The sequence below is a fragment of the Dendropsophus ebraccatus genome, chromosome 15, assembly GCF_027789765.1.
Source record: "Dendropsophus ebraccatus isolate aDenEbr1 chromosome 15, aDenEbr1.pat, whole genome shotgun sequence".
Taxonomy (NCBI): Eukaryota; Metazoa; Chordata; class Amphibia; order Anura; family Hylidae; genus Dendropsophus; species Dendropsophus ebraccatus.
Window position 1 is genome coordinate 33210975 of NC_091468.1, and position 12997 is coordinate 33223971.

The 12997-nt window shown below is 40.9% G+C and overlaps 1 protein-coding gene across 2 annotated transcripts in view; it reads left to right on the forward strand.

Annotated features, from left to right (window-relative positions):
• Positions 1–12997, forward strand: part of CRIM1 (cysteine rich transmembrane BMP regulator 1) — a 555578-nt gene that overhangs the window by 23904 nt on the left and 518677 nt on the right. Inside the window, exon 1 of one of the 2 annotated variants that reach the window (XM_069955383.1) lies at positions 9895–9977. The exons of the other annotated variant lie outside the window; for it this stretch is intronic. Coding sequence (XP_069811484.1) covers positions 9896–9977 — 82 coding nt within the window. The 5' untranslated portion in view covers position 9895. Of the gene's footprint in view, positions 1–9894; positions 9978–12997 lie in introns of those variants that run through there. 2 annotated transcript variants of the gene reach the window in all.

The window sequence follows — 12997 nt, forward strand, 5'->3', positions numbered from 1 at the left end:
GTCCATACTGAACACACACCACTTCCCCATTGCTGTCATGTGACCACACAGCACTCTGACAGCAGCCCTGCTTCTCTATTCTAGCCTATTCTAGCTACTATGCTACTGCATTATAGGGATCTGCAGTTTAATCCGGTATTTACAAACTGCTGCTGTTTTTCAGGTTTATGCACTTACTATACATTATACTCCACATGCTGATTGCTATACTGTACAGTAACTTATAATATCACATATTCAGCTGTTTTTCATTGTTTGTTTTGCTTTTTTTACATGTTATTCAGAATATTAAATCATTACTTTTGGGTTGTGGAACCAATTGTCTGCATTTGAATGATTTCCTATGGGAAAATTTGCTTTGGTTTAAGAGTGGATTTGGATTACAAGCACAGTCCTGGAACGAATTATGATCGTAATCCAAGGCACCACTGTACTTATTTTTCCTTTGAATCTCAGAATTATCAACAAATTATTCTTAGGCATCTAAAATATGCTTGAATGTGTCACAGTTCAGAGAATTAAAGGCCTTGATTCATCTCGTATGAAATGTAGAATAATTCTGTAGAGTCTTTTTTTTCTAATTGGTAATGACTACTATGTTGTACTGTGCATTAGGGGAGGTTTGAAGGCCAGCATGCTAAATGTAAATGGTTTGATGTTAATTTACCATATGTTAGGGTTGGAAAATGTTCTAGATTACTGTACAGTGTCCTAGCATAGGACAGGCTGTAGGATAGCTATAGCACACTTCCAGTGCAGGCAAAAGGCAAATAATGGTGTAACAAGATGATAAATATTTCTTACATGCATGTGTTTATAATATATTTGTTGTCATACATTCATATTTTGCATAATGTACATCCCATAGAAGTTATATTTGGATCTTCTTTACATATAGCAGAATAGTGCTTGCATCTCAGTACATGAAAGGGTTAATCCAATGGTCAATGAATGCAGAGTAAAGTCCAGGCTTTTATACAAAACCCTTCTACGTGCCTGGACCGCTGGTGTAAGCATTTGCACCCTAGCTACCTTTATGTGGTCTTTTCACAATAGACAATAATACATTTGCCTCCTCATCCATCATGTATGTCAGCTGTACAATGCCAGCTTACCATACACTCAATCCACGTTAGCCTCTCTTTACTGATTAACAGAAATGGCCAAGATATATGCATACACATGGTAAAGTGAGGAAAGCACAGAATCATGGCTGCTGCCTACTGTGATATACTTATCAGTACTAACTCCCAATTGGGGATAGTGATGCACGAAGCACCGAAATATTGATACTTCGTGCAGAAAATCCCCACCCCCACCCACCGCTCACAGCATTGCAAACCTCTTATAGCCGCCAGTATTGCCTGTGCTGGCTATTTTAAGGCCCTATTCCACACACAGATTTATCTGACAAATTTCTGAAGCCAAAACCAGGAATGGATTTGAAAAGAGGAGAAATCTCAGTCTTTCCTTTATGACCTGTTCCCTGTTTATAGTCTGTTCCCGACTCTGGTTCAATGATCTGTCAGATAAACCTGTCTGTGTAATAGGGCCATAACTGTGTAGATGCCATTGTCAAATCTCACAGAAGCATTTAACCCCTACTGAGCCCGCTCCATACATAGACGGGGGCAGGTACTATGTTTAGCAGACCCCCACTGCTAATGACTGCCCACAGCGATCCCGCAGATGGCAGTCGTTTAACCCTTTCAATGCTGCGATGTAAAGCGATTGCTGCATGGAAGTGAATGAATGAATCCTAAGTACTAAATGATTCTTCAGCACCCCTTAATCGCGTTTCAAGGGCGCAGTACCCTTGCAAAGTAATCGAGGGGTGCTGACGGGTCATTTAGTAAGCTGGAGGTCTATACTTACCCTCTGTCCTGAGTTAGACTTTATTAGCAGAGTACCGATCTGGCTGATCTATGCAATGCTGTAGAGGGGACTTAAAGAGTGTAAAAGAAAATGTAAATTAAAATGTGTTTTTAAAACAAAGTAAAAATTTTGCACCTTGTGTGGACTTACCCTGAAACTATGCTAAGCAGCTTTTGAAAACATTTCTGCGCTCTTCCCATCTGGTTTAATAACCAATGCAGCGAACATTTCAATGGTCTCAGATTATGTTTAACAGCTTTAAAGACCTCATTAACATTGAATATGCCGTTAATGCAATTGCAATAAAACCTATTTTCCTGTGTTCTCTGACCTTTTAATTGTAGAATCTTTTTACTTAACTGCATCTCTGTTACAGTAAACTTGCTAGCACTGACTTTGATGAAAACATTTGTGTTTATGAACAGTGCTGACCCCTGGAGTCACAATGCACTGCATTCTCCAGAGATTATCTCCGCGATAGTGAAGTCATCTATACACACTGAACTGCAAGCCCAACCATTTACTGAGCTTTCAAATAAATTCTTCCTCCTACTTTTACACGTGTTCAGCAGGGCTTGTGTGAAAATTGTAGTACATATCCTATGACTGCCAGGCTTGTGTGAGGAATGTTTTATGGAAGAATGTATATGATGAGTATTCACAGCCAGTGGCAATATTTAACACTACAGGATTGTGGTTTCTTAATGTCTCTTGAGAACCCCACGTTGTTCAGACACTTATATGACCTACCTGTGGAGTGGCTTCAGGTACTGAACTGTAAAGTTACAGTATGCACCCATTATCTACCCATCTATACGCTTTATTTATTTTTTTCAAGTGAATCTGTCAGCTGTAATTCAGTTCATCAACCAAGAGAGGTACAGTAAATCGCGGCGGTCACCACTACACTTTTTCTCTTCTTTCTTTATTGCAGTTCAGACATTAATTGTGCAGGTGAGGGAGGATGAACGTAAACATGCAATAAAAGGAATGACCGTTTCGCCTCCCTCACCTGCACATGTAATGTCTGAACTGCAATGAAGAAAGATGGGAAATGTAGCGGTGAGTGCTGTGTTTTACTGTACCTCTCTTGGATGCTTGTGGACTTGCTGCTTACTGAATACTGAGCACCACCTGGCTTTATACAGAGCGGTGACTCTCTGCCTGTGTATGGCCTCAGTTGTGCCAAGTGCTTTTTTTCTATAAAACGTTAATTCAGGTTCTGCTGACACATCAGGCTTCCTTGACACTTTGTACTGAAGAATAAAACATTTAATATTTTTTTTAAATGAACTTGTGCCACTAGATTATACAGAGTTTTACTATTCCCTGCTGCCACTACTGGCTGAGGCAGGAACTGTCCAGAGCAGGAGAGGTTTTCTATAGGGATTTGCTACTGCTCTTGACAATTCCTGACATGCAAAAGAACACCCCAGAGACGCCATCAGAGTCTCAACATGGTGAGACAGCCAGACCTTACTCCAGGAAGGAACAACCAAGCTAAGGAATGTGTCCAGTCAAGGAAACCACCCAAGCAAGGTATCCAACAGCTGTTTTGGGATATTTGCCCCATATGTGGAATAGGATTTTGGCTAGTGGGAACAATGCTAGTAAGTGCATGCAAAAGGATGCTGGTTGACATCAGGGAGATTTTGCAATTCCTGACATGGACAGAGGCGGCAAAAAAAAGAGCACTGTGTCAGACTGGAAAGAATACACCACTTCCTCCAGGGCATACAGCAGCTGTTATGTATAAGACTTAAAGCGAATGTACCATCAGGTACATTAGCTTTAAGTGTTGCACATGAATAGTACAGCGCTGGTACAGTGAAGCCGCGGCCCTTTTTTTGGCCTATTGTGTAGCACCTGCCTGGGTTGAAGCACTGGAAACCCTCCACCCCTCTATGATGCGGCTCCATTGATTCTGTTGGCGCCGCGTCACAGTGGGGGCGGGCCAGCCCACCTCCGCTGCTTCAGCCAAGACCGGTGCTCGGTAATAGACCGGTGCAGTAGGCAGGAACCTAGCCGTGGTTCAAAAAAGGACTGCAGGCTTCCCCGCGCCGGCGCCGTTCTATTCATGTGCAGCACTTAAAGCGAATGTTCCTGACGGTACATTCGCTTTAAGTTTTTCTATATATAAGCAACTTAAGTAATTTTCTCCGGCATATCCCTATCAGCTATCTAACAATGTCAGCAGTTTGGATCCTGAATGGCAGCTGACAGATTCACTTTAAATGGAGCTACATTACAGACCAATTCAATTTACTTATTGTTCTATGGAACTATTAAGTCGTTTAAATGCGTTTTCCATGGGTTACAGAGACATTGTATGTATTGCTTCTAGGGGAAAATAACTTTCAGTGCCATGCAGAGCAGCACACACAGTGCCTAAGGCAGCATAGTATAGAAATGCCAGGACTCCATACACAAAGCTCTGCCGCATACATGAGCTCTTATGAAGACTTCTGGGAATGTTTACTCCACGTTTGGTGCCATTTGAGTAAAACCTACTACAGGTCAATAGTGTTTGGTATAGTTTAAAATGAAGTACTGAATTGCAGACATGTATGATACCATTTCATTCTTTAGCCCATAGCTATTCTGTTATAGAGAAAATGGTTCTTGGCTTTCATCTTTTATAATGCATGTAATATTTTCATTTTTTGCTTGCAGTACCGGAGGCTAATCATATCTCTCTTCCTAATAATGTCTTATGAGAGCAACTTCCACCCCACCCCCCTCCTCTCTGGCAACTTACAAATAAATCAGACAGTAGAATTATCCTTTGGGAGCAAGCGAGGGGAAGGGAAGTTAAATCATTATGTTAGTGGGTTTGTGTAAATTTCATAATAAGTAGTTTGGTATCACCGCCAGTGTGCAGAGTTTGGTTGTATCTGCTGAATTGGCTCTGTGGCTGTATTTCTATTAATAATTTATGAATAACAGTTTATTCTATAAAGCAGGATCCTGCAGCATACATAATGATTCATAATGATATGAACACAATGCATTGCGTCCTTTGGTGTCGCCTTGCAGAACATTGTTTACCTATACAGATTGTTGAGCTACCGTGTAATAATTACACACAGTAAATCTCATGGGAAAAAGCTGTTTTACTCTGTAAATATAAACTCCTCATAAAGGCTTCTGAAATGGAAAGTGCATGAATATATGAGAGGTAGAAGGAGAACGCTGCTGACATTAGTTGTTAGATGGGATTTATAATTGCATAATAAATAAGTCCTTTTTTAGACTGCATGATTTGGAGAAGTTGGCATGCTGTACCAGCAAAACAACACTCGAACTCAGATCCAAGTCAGACTGAGATGTAGGCAGAGAAAATTGTTGTATTAGGTGTAAATAGCATAAGGCCTTTAACACACAGGCATATTATAGCTCCGTATAAGTTGTAGGGAGATATAATACAGCTCTCTGATATAAATCTTATTAAAAAAAAATAATAGTTACATACTTCATTAGATGCTGCATTACAAAGCGATGTGGGACATTGTTTTTTTTTTTTCTTCCAGGATTGTTCTCGGCAATTGGACACCCACCAATCTGAAAGTGTGCAAAATGCAGTCTGTTTGGGATGGAAAAACCCTTTAAAGTGAACCTTTTGTAATTTAAAATACAATACAATCTGCAGTGGAATCAAAGGGATTCTAATTCTGCTTAAGGAGAGGGTCATAAAGATGTGTGGAGACTTAAAGGCCATTCCTGCTCCACGGGGAATTCTGGGAAGAAAGTTTACGCAAAATGGCCCCCACTTCACCTGGGAATAATGATGGTCCTCCTTCAAGTCAGTGTTCAACTCCATCTAGGAGCCTTAGAGTGCGTTCACACCTACAGGATCTGCAGCAGATTTGATGCTGTGTTCAGTTATTTAAATGAAATCTGCTGCAGATAATCAGCTGCAGATCCTGTAGGTGTGAACGCACCATTAAGGTCATATTACACTGCACAATATTGAGAGGGAAGCCAGATCGCTTCCCCCTCTTTCACTGCTTGATGCCTGTGCTATTACACTCACAGACAGCAAGCGGGGAGCTGCGTGAGGGGCTGCCCGTCACTGTCATGATCGAGCCGTTTCAACATGTTGAAAGAGCACGTGCATGTCGGCTGATCCTGGTCTTTTAATATGTCCTATTACATTAAAATATTATCGCCTGGAACGGGCAGTAATCGTTTGGGCCTTTACAGAAGGGAAGTCTTTCCTTTTTGTAGAGCTTTTTGGCTTGGCATATATCCTTAGAATTGACTTTTAGATGGAGTGAAACACTGGCTTGAAGGATCAACACCTTTCCAAGGTGGGATGGGAAATACTTTGCATAATTTGTCATGTTATGTTATTTGTCTTTATGTTCATGATAATCTTTGCTCAGTTACTGACAGCTCTCTAATTGCATGCTTTTGCACTGATACCTGTCAACACTGTGAAGACTGCCCACTTGACTGTAGCCCATAATGAGCAGAGATTAATATAATTGACATGTTATCCTGGAACTTTACCCCCAAAAACTATATATCAATCTGCCCAGCTCCTCTTGCTCTATAATATGATGCCTGCAGATTGGTAGAATGTTCTTTGCTATACATTGCAACCAATCACAGCTCCGCTTTCATTTTACCAGAGCTATTGAACGTTTGAAAGCTGAGCTGTGATTGGTCACTATGGGGGCAGCATTGAACCTTCCTACTATAAGACAGCTTAATAAGCTTTTCTCAGTGTAGTTAGATTCTCAACCAATCACAGCTCAGCTTTCCTTTCTCATACTGCTCTGGTAAAATGAAAGCTAAGCTGTGATTGATTGCTATGGGCAACCGAGAGATTCTTAAAAGATTCTATTACACGAATCGATAATCTTTCCAGGTTGATTTGGCAGATTATCGCTACATGTAATAAACACAACAATCAGCTGAAGAAATGATCATTAGCTGATTGTTTACTTTTAACATGTTGAAAAATCATTGCTCACCGACCCCACATCGCTACGCGTAATAGCAATGCACGGATGATGACTAAGACAAAATTAAAAATAAATGCTTTACGTACATCTCCAGGCTCCCTGGGGGTTTTTGTCGCCTCTGCCCAGTCCTGCAGCCACTGCTGGAACTTCTGAGCCAGCCTCTAAAGTGAGAGCCCACTCAGCCGATCACTGGCTGAGACAGGGCAGAACCAAAGCCACTGATTGGCTGAGCGTCCTGTCAATTCAGTCACCTGCCTACTTTCAGTAGGAGTAGGTAAAAGCCTAACATTGTGAGTTTTGATAGGTATGTCTATCGTTTATAGTCGAGGCCTGCACGGATATCGCTATCAATGTCCGCTCAGCTCTTGCTGCACGATAGTCGAGTAATAAGCTCAGTAAGCGATCTAGCAGATTGGCATTATCCAGAATATTGGGCTAGGCATCGGGCCGTGTAATAGGGGCTTTACTGTAAGACTGGTTGATAAATCTTCTGCATAGTCTTAGTCTAATAAAGATAAGATTTAACCTGATTTTATAATGGTGACATGAATGATGGTTCATTATAATAAAGACAGTAAAACAATTGCTACTTTTGTCAGAAAATAAAACAGATTTGTTTCTATGTCTTCTCTCTATATGATAAAGGTTAAGCACATTCTTCTAAGACTGTAACCAGAAAATGTACAAGTTGCATTATCAAGCGATATTGATTTCGTCTGCGCTCTCCCAACCCCCGACAGATCATCTTAGAAAACAAATGGACAACAGTGCTTGATATCTTTTAAAGGAGAAGTCCAGGGTTGGATGTTTTTTTTTTTTTTTTAAAAGAGCAGAGGAGTAGGTGGCTGCACATACCAACATGCACCTACCTCACTGGCTGCAGCGCAGGGGTATGCTGTCCCCCCGCTCTGTTTCCTGGTCTGAGCGGGGATCCAAGTTTTTACATGTCAGCCCCACTCAGCCGGCATTATTGTCTTGTTTTTAAATATCAAGACTTTTATGCTTTGTTATTAGTAAGTTTGTTGATTACATAATATATGACTATAGTCCTGTCCACTTGGATTGGTAAGACACTTTAAGGGTACAGTCATACATTGCAATTAAGCTGTGCATTTGCCATCATACTCTTAAAGGAGTAGTCCAAAGGAAGAAAAAAAAGTTTTTAAATCAGTTTGTGTTAAAGGTATTTAAACATTTTCAGTCTTCAAGTACTTATCAGTTGTTGTATGTCCAGCAGGAAGCAGCATATTCTTTCCAGTCTGAAACAGTGCTCTCTGCTGCCGCCATGATGGGAACTGTCCAGAGCAGTAGCAAATCCCCATAGGAAACTTCTTCTGCTCTGGACAGTTCGTGTCTCGGCCAGTGGTGGCAGCAGAGAGCAATAGAAAGAATACACCACTTCCTGTAGGACATACAGCAGCTGATAGTGGAAAGCTTGATTTTTTTAATGAAACTAAAATACAAATCTATATAAGTGACATATTTTTGAAAAAAAAATCTCTGAAATACCCCTTAAAATTATGCAAAAGTATACACATGGGAAAAACTATAGCCCATCTGCAACATCACAAAATACCCTTATAATGAGCTAGCTTATACAATGAGAAAGCTTACATTGTGTCTTTGGATCTGTATTCTTCTCAATGGAGAAGGCAGCTATTACGTGTGGTGCACCCCGAGGACCTTCTCAAAAAATTATTTGAGAAATCCTTTGATCCATGTGTGAGGCAAACATTTCAACTACTTTTTAGGTTAAACGATAACCAACTTAACATTTCCAATTTCTCTGGGAAAAAAAGCTGGTATAAAATGTGTTTTCCCCCTACTGAGACATTCAAGCACTGGCAGTAATAATGTGTCACTGAGGAACACTGAATTACAATATTCACCTACCTGTAATTGACTCTGAGACATCTTTCTTAGGTCTGTCTTGTACCCAGTGAATTACAAAAAAACTAAATGACAGCACTTGTGTGCCCTGGAGTAAAGACTAGAACATTTATTACTTGTAATATTCAATTAGGCTCTCTTTATTACTAAATAAGAACTACATGGCACATGCGACAGAAAAGCTGAATCATATCGACACATATTGTCCATATGTTAGTACATAGAACACTCTTAGTGAACATCTGCCTTGTTTTAAGGCTACTGACAATGCCTTAAGGTAGCCTATACGCATGAAGTAGCTGTACCCCTTATACATAGTTCTGAGTGTTGAAAGGGGATATAAGCTAATATCAGACTACTCGGATGGCTTAGCGCTGAAAAATTAAAGGATTCAGCATGTCCAAATCTTCTCTTACCTGACATCTATAGGGCCCCATACACATTAGATGGTTGACTATTCCTGCCAAAAATTGCATGTCTGATGTGTAAGGCGGCCTGCAGACTTTGTTCACATGGTCTCTGCCCTTAGAGGGGTTGTCACGAAGCAAAGTTGGTAAAATTAGATGTGTACCACCATATTTAAATTTACAAACTTGGTGTTAATTTTTATCTTTTTTTTTTTTTTTTTAAAGGGAACCCATCGGCACAGTATAGAGCTACTCTGCAGCATGTGGAGCGTACTAGCTGCAATAGCTTTCTAAAGATACTTTTTATGCTGCGCGAGGCAGGAAGAGGGTCGGCAACTATGCCTGTCAGTGCGGGGATGATAGGCAGGCAGAGAGGTCACTAACAGGTCTCTCTGCCTGTCAATCTTTCCCCCACTGCGCCTCTCCACCCAGGTGACTAGTTGCTGCCCCTCTCCCTGCCTCGTGCAGCATAATAAAACTACTATTTTCCTTTATAAAGCTACTGCTGCAGGCATGGCTGGTATGCACCTCCAGCTTCACAGTAGCTCTATACTGTGCTGTAGGGAACCTTATTATGCTGATTTGTTCCCTTTAAATAAAGTAGCTTACATCACTGTACTGTTCCTTTCTCCAATGGATCTAATTTCCCCTGAACTATAACCCTACTGTTCCCATGTGCACACACTTTTCCACAATGCCTCCCTCTTGCAGGCTCAGTGGAGATCAACTGCCAGGACTTCCTGGAGATTGCAGATGAAGTGCGCATGCCTGGCTCACCTTAGCGTGTCAAAACCAAGGGCAGCAGTTTATTATAAAGCAGACACATGGGGGATTAGTAAGTCTATGTCTTTTAAACCGGACATTTTCAAGCATTCTAGTATATTTGAAATATGTTAAACTTACCATCATACATCATCGAGTAATGATAAATCTGTTTTTAAACACACCCAAAAGAATTCTTATAGGTTTTGCAGATATTGTGTGTTCAGTGGGGATATTAAAACAAATGTACCACCATCAGTGTCGGGGGCCATCTTGGTGGCGACGTCCTGCCACCCAGTTCCTGCACCCTGCACAGTTTTGTTCTTATGCACTGACCCAGCCCTATGTACTGGAGACAGGCCGGCACCCCCAGTATGACTATATTCCTTCCTCTTGATGATGCACGTCCATTAGAATCAAGCAGGGCATAAAGCTGAGCCGGTGCACAAGAAAAAAACTGCGCAGGAACCAGGTGACATTTTTAAAAAAGGACCGCACCACAGATATTCTGGCCTCGATAAGGTACTGCAAATGTTTTTTTTCCATAGGTCTGATGGAACATTCACTTTAAAAGGACAGTCCAGCTATCCAAACCTGATGAGTAGCGTTGAGCAGACCTGTAAAAACTGTTTGGGTTTGGCAACATTCTCCGTTCTCTCTCTCTTCATTTGATTCCCTACGACTGCAGAACTTGGATGCTGCCCCAGCGAGTCTTGGAAAACATGGATATATCTATAGGCTGGGTTCACACTACGTATATTTCAGTCAGTATTGGGGTCCTCATATTGCAACCAAAACCAGGAGTGGATTAAAAACACAGAAAGGCTCTGTTCACACAATTTTGAAATTGAGTGGATGGCCGCCATATAACAGTAAATAACTGCCATTATTTCAATACAACAGCCATTGTTTTAAAATAACAGCAAATATTTGCCATTAAATGGCGGCCATCCACTCAATTTCAACATTGTGTGAACAGATCCTTTCTGTGTTTTTAATCCACTCCTGGTTTTGGTTGCAATATGAGGACCAAAATACTGACTGAAATATACGTAGTGTGCACCCAACGTTCTCAAGAAGTTGGATGCAGCCGTAGGGCTGTAAGGAATACATGGATACAGCTTATATAGGCTCGGTTCACACTACGTATATTTCAGTCAGTATTGTGGTCCTCATATTGCAACCAAAACCAGGAGTGGATTGAATACACAGAAAGGCTCTGTTCACACAATGTCGAAATTGAGTGGATGGCCGTCATTTAATGGCAAATATTTGCTGGTATTTTAAAACAACGGCTGTAATATTGAAATAAGGGCAGTTCTTTACTGTTATATGGCAGCCATCCACTCAACTTCAACATTGTATGAACAGAGCCTTTCTGTGTTTTCAATCCACTCCTGGTTTTGGTTGCAATATGAGGACCACAATACTGACTGAAATATACGTAGTGTGAACCCAGCCTATATAAGCTGTATCCATGTATTCCTTACAGCCCTACGGCTGCATCCAACTTCTGGAGAACGTTGCCGAATCCGAACAGTTTGGCGAGTCCGTATTGTGTTACAAAATTTAGACAAAAGCAAAGTATTCTTCCAGCGGTTCTATGTGTAAAAGTAAATAAGCATTAAATAAAGTTCATGTTCTGTAAATGAAGCTGTAAAATACAGTCATGTTCCACTTAAATGTATTACAGTAATGAGGCCTTTTTGTTCCCTCTCCTGAATCACATGTAATTTCAGCTCGGTACACTTGCTATGGTGTTGATGTAGGTTTTGTTTTATTGTTTGTGCCATGTTCTGACACTTAAATAAACTGCTACTTAAAATAATTTTGTCAAGTCGTGTAATGAGTGTGCTGCAGCAGGATTGCTTTATCTTTCCATGCTCTGGAGTCGCTGCCATCATCCTATAAATAACTCACACAGACGATGTCTGCAGCTGTTTTGCGGAAGTAACAGTCTTGTCAATAAAACGTTCCGGCCTGTTTATAGATTGCTTCAGCTATGTTAAATCCTTCCTTTCACTTCAGGCTTAGACATTTCCGCTGAGTGCTGCGATGGTTTCCAAAATGCTAAACTCTATTGGTGTGACGTTCTTTTTCTTTACTGTCTTTAGTCAGGGAACATTTAGGGAAAACACGTTGGTAGTTGTGCAGAGCATATGCAGCTTAGCAAGGTCAATTGTCTAAATGTAGTGAGAATCTCATCTTGTTAGCCGCCTTTTAAATGATCTGATGGAATTTCAAGGTAATGCATTTAACATTATGCACTGGAGTTTATCCGGCAATTGAGTTTATTAAATACGATAGTGATTATGTCATGTAACCAACTTCCACAGTAGAAAAACACAATTTGTTAGCAGCGCGGCAGGGGTTGCTGTTCTTTAAAGGGGTTGTCTGGTCTAAAACCAGACATGTCTTCTGTGGCTCGGCACCACCTCTGTGGTATTACAGCTCCATAAAGAAATGGTGTTTTTTTTTTGTGTTTTTCTTTTTACTACAGAATGAGACTACAACAAATGGAGCTAATGTTATCTCCCTGTGTATCTTTAGATGTCTGCTGCTCTACCCCGTGTACAGACCCAACACATTCCCTGCAGAATGCAAGGAGTCTGTATTAGGGTATGTTCCCACATGAGTAAGCGGTGGAACCTCCACAGAATTCCACCTGTTTCCCACATTTTCTCTATGGGAGGGCTCGCACGCCTCTGCTCTCTCTGCGCAAAGAATTGACATGTCAGTTCTTTGAGCAGAGATCGACGGAAGCAGAGGTGCGCAAGCCCTCCCATAGAGACAATGTGGGACACTGAGGCACGTTCGATTCCGCTTCGGAATTCCGCTGCTTTTACTCAGTGTGTACATACCCTTATCCTGACTTTTTTTGGCTTGTATTTAAAAATTGTAGGTAAAGGTTTGTAGCAAATGCAGTTTTTTTTAAATTCAATATTATGTCAGCATTGGGTAACTGCGTTGATAAACCTTCCTGAAATGTGTGGCATAGTATAGCTTGTATGGGCTGCTGTACTAAGCTTCTGTCCTACTAAAACTTAATGATCCGATCATAGGAGGTGTAGACCTTACAAGCTTTGTACCTTG